Source organism: Sorex fumeus, unplaced genomic scaffold, assembly GCF_029834395.1.
Source record: "Sorex fumeus unplaced genomic scaffold, SorFum_2.1 ptg000100l, whole genome shotgun sequence".
Taxonomy (NCBI): Eukaryota; Metazoa; Chordata; class Mammalia; order Eulipotyphla; family Soricidae; genus Sorex; species Sorex fumeus.
Genome location: NW_026606157.1, coordinates 8,309,769 through 8,325,969, shown reverse-complemented (window position 1 = coordinate 8,325,969; position 16,201 = coordinate 8,309,769). Strand labels below are relative to the sequence as shown.

Sequence of the window (16,201 nt, the reverse complement as noted above, 5' to 3'; positions counted from 1 at the left end):
CAACGGGAGGGCCTTTACCTTTACCTTTACCTTTTACTAGAGCAGTGAGAAGCAAGATAGTTAAATTTAGGTTTTTGCCTATCTTCTTAGTGCTAACTTTTTAGATGATACTTAATAGGTCTCTCTTCAGTATATTTGGAATTAATTATCTCCAAAAGGCAACAAACAGAATATCAATGACTTTATAAGACTTTATATTCTCATATAATAAGTGATAGTATTAACTGTCACTGACACAGTCATTGTCCTCCCATCGTTCATCGATTTGCTCGAGCAGGCCCAGTAACATCGTGAGACTTGTTACTGTGTTTGGCATATTGAATATGTCACGGGTAGCTTGCCAGGCTTTGCTGTGCAGGCGAGATACTCTCGGTAGCTTGCCAGGCTCTCCGAGAGGAGCAGAGGAATCGAACTCGGTTCAGCCCTGTTGGCAGCAACAAGGCAAACACTCTACCCTCTGTGCTATCGCTCCAGCCCTACATATTTCAATTCAGCTAACTTCTGAGTATCTACATTGTAGTAAAGGATATTTAACTAAATTTTATCAAAGTTTATTGAGTGAAGGAGCTGAAGAGTAGTACAGCAGGTAAGGCTCTTGCCTTGCATACGGCCAACCGAGGTGCAATGCCCATCACCACATACGTTCCCTGGAACCACCTCAGGAGTGATCCTGAGTGCAGAGCCAGGAGTAAACTTTGAGCACTACCAAATGTGGTTCAAATACCAGAAAAAATAGAAAATAGTTTAGTGGAGCCAGAGAGATAGTACAGAAATTTAGGTACTTGCCTTGTATTCTATCAAGCTAGTTTCAGCTTCTGGTACCTCATATGGTCCAGGGGTAAGTAGATCCTGAGCACATAGAGTTAGGAATTAAATAATTTCTGAGTACTGCTGGGTACAGTCCAATCCACAACCCTTCCCAAAAATCTTGGCTTAAATTTGCTCTTAATGAAAAAGACAACTCACTGGATCTTTCTTTTAGTCCGTTGATGAGTTTGAATAGTTTCATTCACTCACCTTCTGATGAGGTGGGCTTCTTTTTCCCTCATGTTAGATAAGAAATAGCACGAAACTAAGTATCAGTTCTATGAACTTAGTTTTCAGTTCATTACATTTTTAGTCCATTCAAAAATGCTATTGTCTGTCTTGCTACATTTTTATTCTAGAGATATAATAGCAAATATAAACCATTTCCTCACTTGCTAAAATTTTCAGACTAAGAGATAACTTTTATGAATCAGACCTTTTGAAAGTAGTATAACAAATATTAAAGTGCAGTTCTGATTGAAAGCAACATATTTATTAAAAAATTGGACCAAGTGCTATCAAAATAGAAAGAGTCTAAAGAAATAGAATCAAAATTTTACTGGTAAAAATGTAGCTTATTTCATAATAATGAATTTCTGGTCTTTTTTTTAAAATTTCCAGTGGGCCCCAACATTCTAGGAAGTTTCCCTTTTGAGTGAGTTTTGCTCATTTCTTTATTTGGGTAATTAACTTTGATTATTTTTAATTTTGGCTTTGGTATTTGAGTTGCACACTTGGCAGTGTTCAGGGTTTACTCCTGACTGTGTTCAGAACTCACTCCTAGCAGGGTTTAGGAAGGAAGGAACAATTGTGGGTGCCAGGGATTGAACTTAAGTCAGCCATGTACAAGCAAGTGCCCTATCTGCTTTACTATCTCTCTCTAGACCCTACTTTGATTCTGATTATATCAAACCATGTAGCTATTTCATTTGGGTAAAGTAGCCAACATTTAGGAACTATCAGCTTGTCTGGATTACTCTCTTCTCAAATATATTTGAGATCATTACTTAATATAAATAATCAGAGGAGGATTGCACTTTTTATTTAGTCAAGGACTTGAGAACTTTTCTCTGTAATGTATACATTTATTTATTTGAATGTATTTTATAAGTTGTTTCGTGGTAGCATGTGAAGTGATTTTGTTGATGCTGGAGCTATGGTATTAAACAAAGGAAACTAATCCTATGTCACAGAAATAAAGTCTTTTGGGAGAATCGGTAATTGAAAATACATATAAACAGCAATAAAATATATGCGGCCAACTACTAGAAACAATTCCATTTGAGTGCTGGTATAGAAAGTAGAGTAGTGATTTCTGTTATTTCAGTGTTCCTGTGGGTACTTTGAGGCATTTATATTGTTCAATTGGCACAGTCTGAAGCAGCTGAATCAGATTATTCAGGCACTCTTGTCTGTCCTGTATGCTGTAGTATCCCCAGCAACTAAGGTAGAGTGATGGAACAAAAGTCAGTCCTATGAAGAGTTCCTCTAGCCAGTGAAGTTCAGCATTGCCTGTAGAGAGTCTTGATTTCTCTTCTGGCCAGTGCTATACAACTCCTCAGAAAGCTGATTTTTCTAGGGGAAGAGTTTTTCAGGAAATAGGTTAGTGTGACGTTTCAGTGAGGAAGGCAAGTGAGCCTATGAGGGTTGGGTCCCTCACACCACAGAGGGTCTTCTGAGTTTCTCCAGGAGAGAGTTTTAAGGTCAGACTGTTGTTTAGGAGTAAATGCTGAATATCTCTGGATGACACCCCCAAAATTAAAAATAGAATAATAATAATAATAATAATAATAATAATCACTTGATCATTTGATCACTTGATCACTTGAAATCCTGTTACTCATCAATTTGCTCAAGCAGGCACCAGTAATGTCTCCATTCGTTCCTGTCGCGTGCTAGTGTAGCCCAATGGCATCTGCTTGCTCCAGGAATGTGAAGAGCCTCAAACTGTTCATTCGGGGTCTTGACGAAGAAGTCCTATGGGTGACCATGCGATCTTTTGATGTCCCATGGAATCCAGTCGGTAATGGTTCTAGTCCACAGCTGCCATCTCCAAATCGCATTATGTGTCCAGCCCATCTGATTTAATAATAATAATAATAGGGCTGGAGCAATAGCACAGCGGTAGGGCGTTTGCCTTGCATGCAGCCAACATGGCCGACCCGAGTTCGATTCCTCTGCCCCTCTCGGAGAGCCCGGCAAGCTACCGAGAGGATCTCGCCCACACGGCAGAGCCTGGCAAGCTCCCCGTGACGTATTCGATATGCCAGACACAGTAACAACAAAGTCTCCAGTGGAGACATTACTGGGCCCACTCAAGCAAATCGACGAAAAACGGGAGGGCCTTTACCTTTTAATAAAAAAAAAAAAAAAGGCCCCTCCCGTTGATCGTCGATTTGCTGGAGCGGGCCCAGTAACGTCTCCATTGGAGACTTTGTTGTTACTGTGTCTGGCATATCGAATACTCTCGGTAGCTTGCCGGGCTCTCCGAGAGGGGCGGAGGAATCGAACTCGGGTCGGCCATGTTGGCCGCTTGTAAGGCGAACGCCCTACCCGCTGTGCTATTGCTCCAGCCCTACCTTTTAATAATAATAATAATAATAATAATAAAGAGTTTGTCAAGGTAAATAGTTGGAGTACAAAGACCCTCTGGTGGGACCAAGTTTACTTCTTGGTGTTAAATGAACTTCCAGGAGGCTAAGTGACTGAAACACTTTGGCCAAAGAGAAAATGGGAGGAGATTATGCATAGAAGGCAAGGACCTGGCCATGGATTTTTTTTTTTGGGGGGGGGGAGTTTGGATGTGTTATGTGCAGCAAAAGCATGAAATGGTTTTGTACAAGGCATGTGGCACAGTCTTCTTTAGCTTCCTAAGTGCATTGCTTTGAACTTTTGCTTAGAGAATAGGTTTTAGTCAGAAAAGTAGCAGAGGAAGGTCAATAGAGTTAAAGAATTATTTGTACTTGTAAAGGCAAAAGATGGTATCCAGGTGGTAATCTGGTTTATGAGATAGGAGTAGACATGAAGCTATGTGGATTTATTTATAATTTATTCTATGCTTGTTAGGATTCCCAGTGAATTAAAATGTGCAAGTGAGATGAATCAAGGAATACAAGCAGTGAGTTCATGTTCATATCTCACTGGAATGAAAATGTTTGAAGCTAGTTCTTTTCCCTCGTGATATCCATAGTGTCCTAAAAACAGTATATTAAAGACTGTTTTCATTGGTGCTGCTTTTGTAGAATCTACAGAACAGTAATTACCATGCCTGAAGTTACTAGGCAGTCGGAAGAACTGAAATATAGAATCTTTGAATCACTACCTCAGTCATTCTTCTTCCTATGGTGATCACAGCAAGGTTGGCATTGGTTAAAATACACAAGAGTGTAAATAACTGATGAGAATTAGATACTGTATTTCACATATACCACACGAGGTCATACCATTGACTATCTGAATCTGAATCTGGCAGTCCATACATACATACTATAAAATTTTCTCCCTTAAGTGTTACATATTTACATATAAACAATCTGAATCTAAGTGAAGAAACATGATTTGCTCTTTGTGCATGGAGGACCTCTGAAATTTTCTAGTGGCCTAAATAAAAAAATTATTTTGGGGGGCTGGAGAGAGACTACAGTGGGTTGGGTGTTTGTTTTGTACACAGGTGACCTGGGTTTGATCCCCAGAACCCCATACAGTCCCTAAAGTCACCAGGATAGCTATCTATGAGCACCACTGGGCATGGCCCGAAAAACAAACGCAACTTTAGTTTTTAATATTTTGTTAGTATTCTCCAGTATTTATGGCTACTCAAAAGCACATTGCAACAGAAATTGGAGATGATTTATGAAAATTCTGTTCATTTGGAGATGGACCTATTTCACTGACTCCTTCATTTCAGTTTAAAACTCATAAAAAATCAGGAATTGTTTTCAAAAACTTTGGTTCTTTTGCTCAACTTTAAGGTCAAACTTATAATTCTGTGCAGCTCACAAAAGATAAGTCTCGTCAGTTATATTCTCTCTGTGGCATGCCAAAACTTGAAGTCATTTAAAGAGAAGGAACTTTACTCATTATATCATTCCTTAAAAAACGGTAGATAATTTGCATGGCAGGTTCTATAGTAGCGGGTGGCAATGAGGATCTAAAAATTGGTCATTTGCATTACTGCTGTCACATCTCTGCTGCTTTTAGACACAAATGTGAAAAGAAGGTAGTACGGAGTCACAATTATGTACTATAATAAAGATAAACACTATGTGTAGATTACCAAAGATAAACATTATATTTACTGGGAATCAGGAAAGGAGTCAAAAGGAACAGGACACATGAATGAGAACATGAAAAAGTAATCTTGAACAGGAACTATCAGCACTGTGAAAGAGGGTCCTTAGGGGTAGGGTGTGATACTGGACTTAGTATGGCTGGACTTTAGGATGCAGGAAGGAAGTAGAAAGGTTGAGTCATATTTTGGAAACAACTCATTCATTCTTAATAGTGAGTTGGAGTTTCATTATGAAGAAATGGAGGAAGAGATTTAAACAGAGAAATTAACATATCTAGATTTGATTTTTTAGAAGATGATTGTGATAAGATATAGAAGACAGACCTGTAGAAGGATAAACTTATAACAGGAAGTTATAGTAAACATTTCCTATAAAAAAATCAGGATAAGGGTGAAGAATAAAAGAGGACATAGAATGGGCAAAAACTCTCCCGTAGGGGCCAGAACGGAGCACAAGTAAAGCAGGTAGGGCATTTGCCTTGCGTGCATCCAATGCGGATTCAACAATCCCTGGCAGCCTCTATGGTCTCAGGAGTAATTCTTGAACATAGAGCCAGGAATAATTCGTATGCCTTGCTAAATGTGGTCCAAAACTCAAACAAAAACAACAACAAAAATCTCTCCTTAAATACTCAGCAGTGGGCTTTGTCATATGCTGTCCTCTGATTAAAGGGAATGGTTGGGTGTCGGATGTGCACACTCCAAATCCAAATGTCACATTTCTGACGCTTCATTCCTCCCAGTGTGGCTAAATTCGGTGATAGTATCATTTTATACAATGCTTAGGTTAAACGTACGTTTTTCGGGTGAACCTTTAATCCAATAGAATAGGTGTCCTTATAAGAAGAGAAAATGTACACAGATTCACTCAGGGAAAACCAGTAACACTCAGGGAACAAAATAACCGCTTACGAGCCAATGAGAAAGGTCTGGGGGAGATTATTCCATCCCAGCCCTCAGGTGGAACCAACCATACAGATACTCTCTGGTCTCAGAGAGCTTCATTTAAATTTCTATTACTTAAATCACACAAAACTTTACTGTTTTACAGTAGCCTTGGTAAACTAATGGAGACATATTTTGCTTTATATATAAGTATTAACAAGGCTATAATATATTTGAAAATAGTAGTGGTTCCCATCGAAAAACGATTTTGGAAACTCTCTCATTCTACACTTTTTCTAATTATTGATTGATTTAGTTATATGAATTGACAATATTGCTAAAGAATTCATAATATTGCTAAAGAATTTCACTTCAATTGAAAACAAACCAAAGTGATTTTAAAGAAATTTAAAATTTGTTAGTTATTAGTGGGCTGCAGTGATAGCACAGCAGTAGGGCATTTGCCTTGCGCGCAGCCAGCCCAGCTGAGCAGGGTTCGATTCCTCCGCCCCTCTCGGAGAGCCTGGCAAGCTACTGAGAGTATTCAATATGCCAAACACAGTAACAAGAAGTCTCACATTGGAGACGTTACTGGGTCCGCTTGAGCAAATTGATGAACAATGGAAGGACAGTGTTTGTTTGTTTGGACAGTTATTAGTGTGATGGGTGTAGGAATGATAATGAAGAAGATAATTGGGAATTATATTTCCAGTTTACAACGTTGATTGGATATGGATGTCTTAAAGATGAGAGGAACGAAACAGGGAGATAGTTCGAAGGGCCGGAGCACATGCCCTCCATGCATGAGATCTGGGGTTAATGGGTCCCCAGGCGCCACCATGATGACCTAAGAAGTCCTCTGCGTTTCTGACCCACAGCAGTGCCTCATTTCTAGGTCTGAATTCTGAACTGTTATGCCTGCACTATTGGGTCTAGTAACTCCTGGAGTGACGACTGGGCATTTGAGCATGCTATGAACCTCCTTTACCACAAAACAAGTAGACAGAAGGAAAAATAGAGAGCTTTCTGACACACAGGCTTTTTTTTTTTTGGTCCATCTAATCTTTTTTATTATTTTTTTTTTATTAGTTAATCACCGTGAGGTACAGTTACAGGCTTAAAAACTTTTGTGCTTGCATTTCAGTCATACAATGGTCCAATATCCATCACTCCAGCAGTGCCCATTTTCCACCACCACTGGACCCTCCCCAACCCCATCCTCCACCAACTCACACCACCCCTGTGGCAGGGCATAAAGACTAACACTCAAGAGTAGTAGAATATGGACAAGGAGGTCTGCTCTGTGGCTTGGAAACCAGCCTCACATACTGGGGGGAAGGGCGGCTCAGATAGAGAAGGGACCACCAAGTAAAGGATGTTGGGAGGACCCATTCAGGTTGAAAGATGCTTGCCGAAAGTAGACTATAGACCGAACATGATGGCCGCTCAATACCTCTATTGCAAATGACAACACCCAAAAGGAGAGAGAGCAAAAGAGAATGCCCTGCCACATAGATTTTTTTGAGTGAGGTTTGCGGTCAGATGCCAACTCTGCATGTAGAAGTGTTTTTCAGGATAGAACACATGTTTAGGCTTCCATGTTCCTTAATGGCTCCTTGACTCAGAGACATCCTTTAGCTGTGAGATTCAGGAACGTTTAAGATAGACAAATGCTGTGTCTCAAATAGAATGCAGAGTAAGGAGTAGAATCATGTTAATTAGATCAAAGACAGAAAAAAGGCACAGGATGAGGCTGGGGAAAAGATGAGTGTTTCTGAGTGGGCAGAGAGGAAAAAGTGCAAAGGACTGAGAGAAGAGAGTAGCTGAGTAGGAAGTAGAACAAAGTGGAGCTCGGCCAGAGATATCCTGGGGAGGTCAGATGGGAGGTCAGAGGTTCCAGTGGAATACATCAATACCTTTTGAACTGAATATAGCTGATGATAGATTACTTAAGTATTTCAGATTTCCTTTTTATGTGATAATAAAGAATGTTGTGTCTTTTACATACAGACTAGGTAAAAAGGTAAAGGCCCTCCTGTTGATCATCGATTTGCTCGAGCGGGCCCAGTAATGTCTCCATTGGAGACTTTGTTGTTACTGTGTCTGGCATATCGAATACTCTCGGTAGCTTGCCGGGCTCTCCGAGAGGGGCGGAGGAATCGAACTCGGGTCGGCCATGTTGGCTGCGCGCAAGGCAAATGCCCTACCGCTGTGCTACATACAGACTACTAAAATAAAATTTGCTCTTTTCAAATATGTACACATTTGTATTGTATGTTGTTAAAATAGGTAATATCACTGTAAGTTTCATAAATTATACCTCTACATAATTTCTGAGTGCAGTTTTTCTGAGTATGTAAATATAAATGGCAATAGTATTCATTACAGAAAATCTTCTTAGAGATGATGAAAACATGAAAAATACCTTATATTCCTATAGCCTAGGATTAATCGCTATTAATGCATAAACATTACTCCAGTAATTTTCTATAAATTTATAGATAGAGATAGGTGCATGCACTAGAACTGCTTGTGTAAATTGCTATCTGACTATATTATAAACAAGTTTATGTATCACTAACTGTATCTTAAAAGTAGTTTTGTTTCTTGGATGCAATATAGCATATGACTCTCCCATAATTGGTTCTTCTTATTTGACATTTAGATGGTCTCTAGTGTTTTATTTAAAACACTTATTAGGCAGGCGCATCTTCATTTCTAAGAGTTTTCTTGATCTTAAGTTTTGAAAGTGGGGATACCCTGGAAAGTTATCATGAAGACAGAGTCTGGTGATATTGCTGCTTTTCCTTAGTGTGGGTTACTAGAAATGTGGTAGCAGGTAGTCTTCCATAGATATTGTGTGAAGGTGTGTATTTGACCATTATTTGAGTGTTTTCATTCAAGAATTTTCTCATCATATAGTTAGCTTATCCAGTATTAGGGTTCTCATTATACCAGTCATAATGATTATCCTCAGGATGAATGTTTTTCTTGTTCACCAAATCCAAAGATTGAGGCTAAATATTACCAGAAACATTTTGTTGAATACCTGTCCTGAACAAGGCCAAATATCCATAATAAAGAATGTCAGTCATAATTCTTGCCTTGTATTCAATACAGAATTTATTTTCTGGATATTTATTCTCTAGCCCATGTCATTTGTATTATTCCCATTCCAAATGGACACATGCAAATGATAAGCTGCTAAGTATATCCACTACTTCTGGAGAAGGCGCATGCTTCTTCAGTGGAAATTGGTAAGAGCGATGCTGTCGGCCGAAGAAGGGGGCCTGAGTTATAACAGAGCCTTCTACTTAATTACACAGACGGGTGGCAAATGCATTATTAAAACAGTGCTTAGTGTCTTATATTTGAAGTGAAAATTGTAATTAAAAAGTATGTTCTCTCCCATTACTAGTACTTTACCATGGGGTCTTGTCTACCTGGTGAATTTTAAAAGAACAATTAAAAGCAATACTGTCTCTTTGTCAGTGAACTGCTCACATTTCCAGTGTATCAAATAAGTATTTTAACCTGACTAGGAAGATTCACGGGCATGTTTTAACTTCCTTGAGCATGCTATTTATTTTAAATGTCGGCCGTGACTTCTTCACCAAATCTTGAATTTAGCTGTAACCTTGGGTGGCCATAATTGTGATCTGCTAGTTTGCCAACCACATTTCATTATGCCATGATCACCTTCATTTATATTCTTAAACTTGAATATTTCTCTGCCACAGTCTGATTTTGAGGCAGGTCTCTAAGTGACATATGAGAAAGCCGTCTATAACTTGATTAGCTCCAAGATGTTTTCCTTTTAATCTAAGATTCCCTTAATTTTAATTCTTTAAGATTCTATTTTGAGAGAAGGAGATATAGAAGTGATACTACCAGATTCCACTAATTATAGTTTTTCCCCCCTAATTATTTAATTTTGTGAGAAAACTCCTTAAGAACAGGAATCATACTTTAACTTCTGTTTCCACCAGCCCTCAGAGGGGAACATTATAAATATAGGGGGTACTCAGCTAATAATTTTTTATTTACCTTTAAAATAAAAGTTGGGGCTGGAGCCATAGCACAGTGGGTAGGTTGTTTGCCTTGCACGCGGCCAACCCGGGTTTGATCCCCGGCATCCCATATGATCCCCCGAGCACCACCAGGAGTAATTCCTGAGTGCAGAGCCAGGATTAATCCCTGAGTATCATTGGGTGTGACCTGAAAAAGCAATACATAAATAAATAGTAGGAAATGTTTTTATTATTTGATATATTATTTGATAATACATGAAATTATTTATCACATATAAAAGTGAAATTAAATGTTTGCTTATTCTGATGACTTAGAGTGGATGTCAGTCTTTATCTCTTTATTGTCTTTTTTTTTTTTTAATCACCATGAGATATAGTTACAGGCTTTCCTGTTAGAATTACAATCACACAATGATCAAACACCCATCCCTCCACCAGTGCACATTCCCCACCACCAATATCCCCGGTATACCCCCACTTTCCCACCCTCCCACTGCCTCCATGGCAGAGAATATCCCCCCATACTCTCTCTTTACTTTTGGGCTTTATGGTTTGCAATAAAGTCTTGACTGTCTTAATACAAATTTAAGACAGGTCTTTATGCTTGTGTATTGAAGGCTGCATTGGAAACAGTCTTCTCTGTGACAGTGCCGGTATCATTGATAATTAATTCTTCTAATTTCCTTTTGTATGTGTGTTGTATTGCCGTATTATTTTTAGGGACTCCCGAAAGCCTCGCTGAGAAGGAGAGGCAGCTGATGGGCATGATCAACCAGTTGACCAGTCTACGGGAGCAGCTGCTGGCTGCCCACGATGAGCAGAAGAAACTGGCCGCGTCTCAGATAGAGAAGCAGCGACAGCAAATGGAGTTGGCCAAGCAGCAGCAAGAGCAGGTGAGTCCCCTGGGAGCACCATCAGGGTACTGGTCCATCTCTAGGTTCTCTCCCAAGCTCACACGAAGGCGGGAGGCTACCCCTCCCCACCCCACCCCCACACCTCCTGCCTCAAAGAAGGACATCAAGAAAGCAAGACTCCAAAGCAAAGAAACAGGAACTCAGTGTTAAGAGTTTTCTGTCCTATGTTGGTGATAGGTAACAAGGTAGTAATGACAATCAAGGTGAACTTCGGGCACATCTGGAGAGAAGTAGCAGAAGGAATCATGGATGGACCAGAGTGAATGGAGTGGTTGGGCACTTGCCTTGCACATGGCTGACCTGGGTTCAATTCCTGATTCCAATACAGTTGACCTGAGCACCGCCAGGAGTGATCCCTGAGCACAGTCTCAGGAGTAAGCCCTAAGCATTGCCAGTCGTTTCCCTCAGGGCCCCCCAAAAAATCAAAGGAACCACGGGAAGTCAGAAGGATCAGGAGGACATTTTCCTGGAGGAACTTCTGAAGTATTTCATGAAACAAGTGTTTGGTGGGTATTCTGCAGAATAGGTGGGAATCAGCTAGCGGAGTGAAATTCTATTTATTTTTTTTTTCACTTTAGGAATATGAATCTAATGGTAGGGTGAGGACCAGGGGAAATAAAAAGAAAGGAATAGAGCAGTAGAAGAATAGTGGTTACGAGAGATTTTCAAGTGGACAAAGAGGAGAAGGCAAAGGTGTTAAGCTTGAGCAACAGGGATAGTCAGGAGTCGGACATTTTTGGAAGAGCAGATGGTTTGGCTGAGTTGAATGAGGGCTGCTGTCAAGTTGTCCAGCATGTGACAAACGTCTAGAAATACCAGCTAACCGTTTATAGAGAAATGCTAGCTGAAGTTCTTAGATTGTATGCAGAGAGTTGGTAGTTGAAAGTCCAGAAGTAGATGTCACTCAGCAAACGATAATTGCACCAGACTCTGTGACTCCTGGGCCATTTCAGCTAGCTGAGAGACCAAGCCCCTGAATCGTAGTGGGAAAAAAGATGCTTATCAATGGACAAGGGAAATTTACCAATTAATTTCTGAGAAGGACCAATAATATGAAGGAACCAAACATGAATTTCATGAATGTTGACTGGTACGGCAAAGCAGACTTTCTTAGCTTCAGTAGTTAGAGCCAGTGGTCGCACTCGGATAAAAATGACATACCAGAGGTGCCAGGTTAGGGCCTGCACCAGTGGTTCCCTGCTTTTCAATTCGAGGAGCAGTGCAAGCTCAAGAGAAAGGGAAAGAACTAAGCTCAGCTCATAGACATGGCCAATCACTGGGAGTGTGAGGAAAAGAGATCAACCCAAGAATTTTCTAAGTGTTGAACTTCAAGAGGGTAGTTTCTGTGGAATTGAAACTTGGGTACCAGGAACTGGCAAGTATAGGGGGGATGAACTGGGGCAATGTATGAGCATTGGAGTTAAAGAACATTGGGATTACGGCGAAGGAAAGGCAGAGGGTGTGGTGGGCTGAGCCCGCAGAGAAAGGTGGTCCATCTTATCTAGGACTTTAGGCTCTTGTCTACAGTGGTAGAACCATTACGTACCTAAGGGGATTTGGGGGCCGAGAGAGAGTACAAGGGTTAAAGCGCTTGCCTTGCATGTGACCAACCCCTATCAATCCCTGTTACCTCATGGTCTCCCAAGCACCACCAGGAGCACAGAGCCTGGAGTTGCTCATGAGCACTGCTGGGTGTGGTACCAAAATATCTCCCCGTCTGAAAAAATAAAATTAGTCAGTGGAACTTATACACATAATCTACAAAGTCCTCTAAACCAGTGGTTTTCATTCTATTTCCTCCTGCATTGGAGGGAACCCTCTGCTTTTGATTATTCTTCTCTAGTGAGTGGGCCCTCTATGCTGCAAACTTGGCATTTTTATTTCTAACTAAATGCCTTATCTTTTAAAGATGAAAGTGGACTTATATTGCGTATTCCTCCCATTTGCCATTTATAGGAAGAGAGAGTGCTTGCCCATGTGAGGTTAGAAAACAACCCCTCTTTCCTTGTCTACTTGTACAGCCAGAAAGTTCTCAAAGCCCTTGAGAGGGAAGATGCTCCAATGGGATCGTGTCTCGGTAGTGCATCTACTTTAGAATCTATGTGGTGGGTCTGAGAGCACTGGTGTTCTCCAGATGCCTTGAGCACTCACTCGTGGAGAAACAAGGTTCTTTTCTTTCTTTTGCTCATTCTGGTCCGAGAATATCTAAGGATTCTAGAATTCTTTGCTTTCTTTCTGCATTCTTCTCAGACCTTCTGCACACCCTGGTTTCTCCCAGACTCTCTCCTGCTTGGAGAGGAGCTCACAGCGATGTCTCTGCAGTCTGAGAGGATTTCCCTCATGGTCCCCAGGTGCCAGGTCTCTGCACCCCTTCTGCACCTCCCAACCAACCCCTGACCCAGCGCTGGCTCCAAGGTCATCCTCCCTCGCTCCCCAGTATGCTCAGCAGAACCCGGGAAGTGTCACCAGGACCCTAATGCTGGTTGCCTGCCCTTCAGGTCATGTTCACAAACTTTTCTAGTGAGAGTTTCCCCTGTCCCTCCTCCCCACATTCCTCACTCTGCACCCCCATGGGATGTTCCTGATCCCATCTTTCGAGACTGTATGCTTTTCCTGGGTACACTGATATTCCCTAGAGATCCCTCAGGAACCTTTTTACTGCCCAAGATTGCCCCAGATTCTCAAGGCTATCTCCCATTTCACTCCCAAGTACGTCCTGAGCTCCAATCTGATACCCATTTCCCTTAAAGTGACTGTGATTCGCTGAGCTTTAGATCAGACAGAAATTCCCCCTGTTGATTTCTAGTTGGGAAGGAGTAGGTAATACATAAACAACACATGTAGGTTGTTGGGATTCGAGTGAAAAATAACTCAGATATTTTGTCCTGGGATGACAGAATGATGGGCTTTTTTTCATCTGGGAGCTCAGGAAAGATCAGATCAGACTCTTGGAGGTAAGGGAGAAAGTGATACAGTGATTAAGGCTAGTAGTCTCCAGGTTGAAGCGGAGTGATTGTAGGGGAGTGGATGGACCAGTGAATGGATTGGTTGGGCACTTGCCTTGCACATGGCTGACTTGGGTTCAATCCCCGATTTCCATACAGTTACCTGAGCACCGCCAGGAGTGATCCCTAAGCTGATTGTAGGGTGGGTTTATCCTCCAGAGGAAGGAACAAGAGATAATGGGATGGGCAGAAGCATTTGGGTAAGAGGCAGATACAGGAAAGAGGATAAAGTGTAATGGGAAAGACAGAATGAAGTCAAATCCTAGAGGGCCAAGTAGGACTTGTATGCCCAGGGCTTCTGCCCTGAGTGTGACAGAGAGGAATCACGTGACTCCAAGTGTCCTAGTAGGCTGTAGGGTGCAAACAAGAGCGGAAAAAAACAAATCTGACATTATCCCAACTGTCCAGGCTAGAGATAAATGTAGCTCGGAACAGGAAGAAGTCAGAGGGCTACGTTGTGATCATTTTTCAGGATGGAATCTTAAGTTTTTCTACAAAGATTTAAATGTCATCTGATATATTGATAGTGGAAGTAAAGAGTAGAATGGAAGAGAATCTTCCTTTGTCTTCCATCTCCTTTCCTATCTTTCTTTAGTAAAAGGTGTTTCTTTATGTCATCTTCGAAGATATCTATAATTGCACCAGTATCCAGAACAAGCATAAAAAAATCATGTGCAGCTATGGTTTTGAACTTTCATTCAGAGTGATGGGCTCTGTAAATATCAGTTTATTACTAGAGTTTTACCTTGGTTGAAGGATAAAATATTTTACCTAAACTGATAGTTAATGTAACATAATCAGATTTAGAACTTAGGCCTGGAGAGGGGCTAAGGGATAAGCCTGATCCAGGTTCAACCCCAAGCTACCCAGAGAGATCTCTGAGCACAGAGCCAGATAATACCCAGTACTTCTGAGAATGGCCCAAAAACCAAAAATCAAAAAGAGTAGAGCTTGTACATAATAGTGTTTGAGGTTCAAAGTAACATTTTTCAGGGGAATTCTTGTCCCATGCCATGCAAATGGAAGCGTGTTTAGTTTTTTTTTTACGTCTATTTATCAAATGTCAATTCCCTACACTTCTTTGAGGCACTTTTGTAGAGAATGAACAAAGTGAACACTATGGACCACGTCCCTGACTATTGATGACTCGCTAACGTAGGAGCTTGAAATGTGATAATTTTTAAATATAAAATAATAGGATGTTCAGCAGAAGTAACTCGATGTAGAAAAATTGTCTAAGAGCAAATAGCTGGATTGATCATGCTAGTTTAGCCTTAGAAAAACTTCCAATGATCTTGCCGAGGGTCAGGTCTCATGTTCAATTTTCTGCTGAATTTGAAGTTCCTTTGAGAATACTGTTAGATCAATGGGTCTGAAGCAATAAAGCAGAGGTCTAGGCTAAAATAAAAAAAAAATAAAAAAAAAAGAAGTCCTTGACATCCGTGTGGACGTAGGGATAGAAGCAATAATAGAAGGACTGTTTTTGATGGAAATCCAAAGTGGAGCCTTCCAGAACATGGCAACCTTTGCAGGCAGAGCCACTGAAGGTGCCAGATGGTGGGGAGGAGGGGGCATAAGACAGACAAATGTCTTGTGTGGCTACCAGAGAGGTCAGAGTCCAGGAAAGGTGCTAAGAGTTGAGTTCTGAGGGTAAAACAAAAAAATTCCGAATTCTAACAAAATAAGAGGCTGGATCTTGATTAAGAATCACAGAAGAATATCATGTGGCTGGAGAGAGTATGGCAGGCAAGGCCCTTGAGGCTGACCCGGGTTCAGTCCCTAGCATCTTATATTATCCATGTTGAACCAGCAGGAGTGATCCCTGATGTAGAGCCAGGAGTTACCCTGAGATCAACAAGTATGGCTCAAAACCAGAGTGGGGGGAAAGAGGGAGCAAGAGAGGGAGAGGGGGCAGGGAAGGAGGAAGGGAGGGAGGGAGAGAGAGAGAGAGGAATGGGGGAGGGGAGGGAGGGAGGGAGGGAGGGAGGGATGGAGGGAGGGAAGAAGGGAAGGAGAGAGAGGAAGATGGGGAGAGAGAGGGGAAGGGATGGAGAGGGAGGGAGAGAGGAAAAAAGAAAGAACAAACGAAATAAAGAAAGAAAGAAAGAAAGAAAGAAAGAAAGAAAGAAAGAGAGAGAGGGAGGGAGGAAGGAAAATAAAATAATAAAGAAAAGAAAGAAAGAGAGAGGAAGGAAGGAAGCAGGGAGGGAGGGAGGGAGAAAGGGAGGGAGGGAGGGAAGGGAAGGGAGGAAGGGAGGAAGGGGAAGG

General features: G+C 41.2%; 1 protein-coding gene across 5 annotated transcripts in view; it reads left to right on the top strand.

Annotated features, from left to right (window-relative positions):
* SOX5 (SRY-box transcription factor 5) overlaps positions 1–16,201 on the top strand; it is a 445,641-nt gene that overhangs the window by 210,444 nt on the left and 218,996 nt on the right. For all 5 annotated transcript variants that reach the window (XM_056134640.1, XM_056134639.1, XM_056134637.1 and 2 more), the window contains exon 5: positions 10,735–10,907. In XM_056134640.1, coding sequence (XP_055990615.1) covers positions 10,735–10,907 — 173 coding nt within the window. The remainder of the gene's footprint in view (positions 1–10,734; positions 10,908–16,201) is intronic.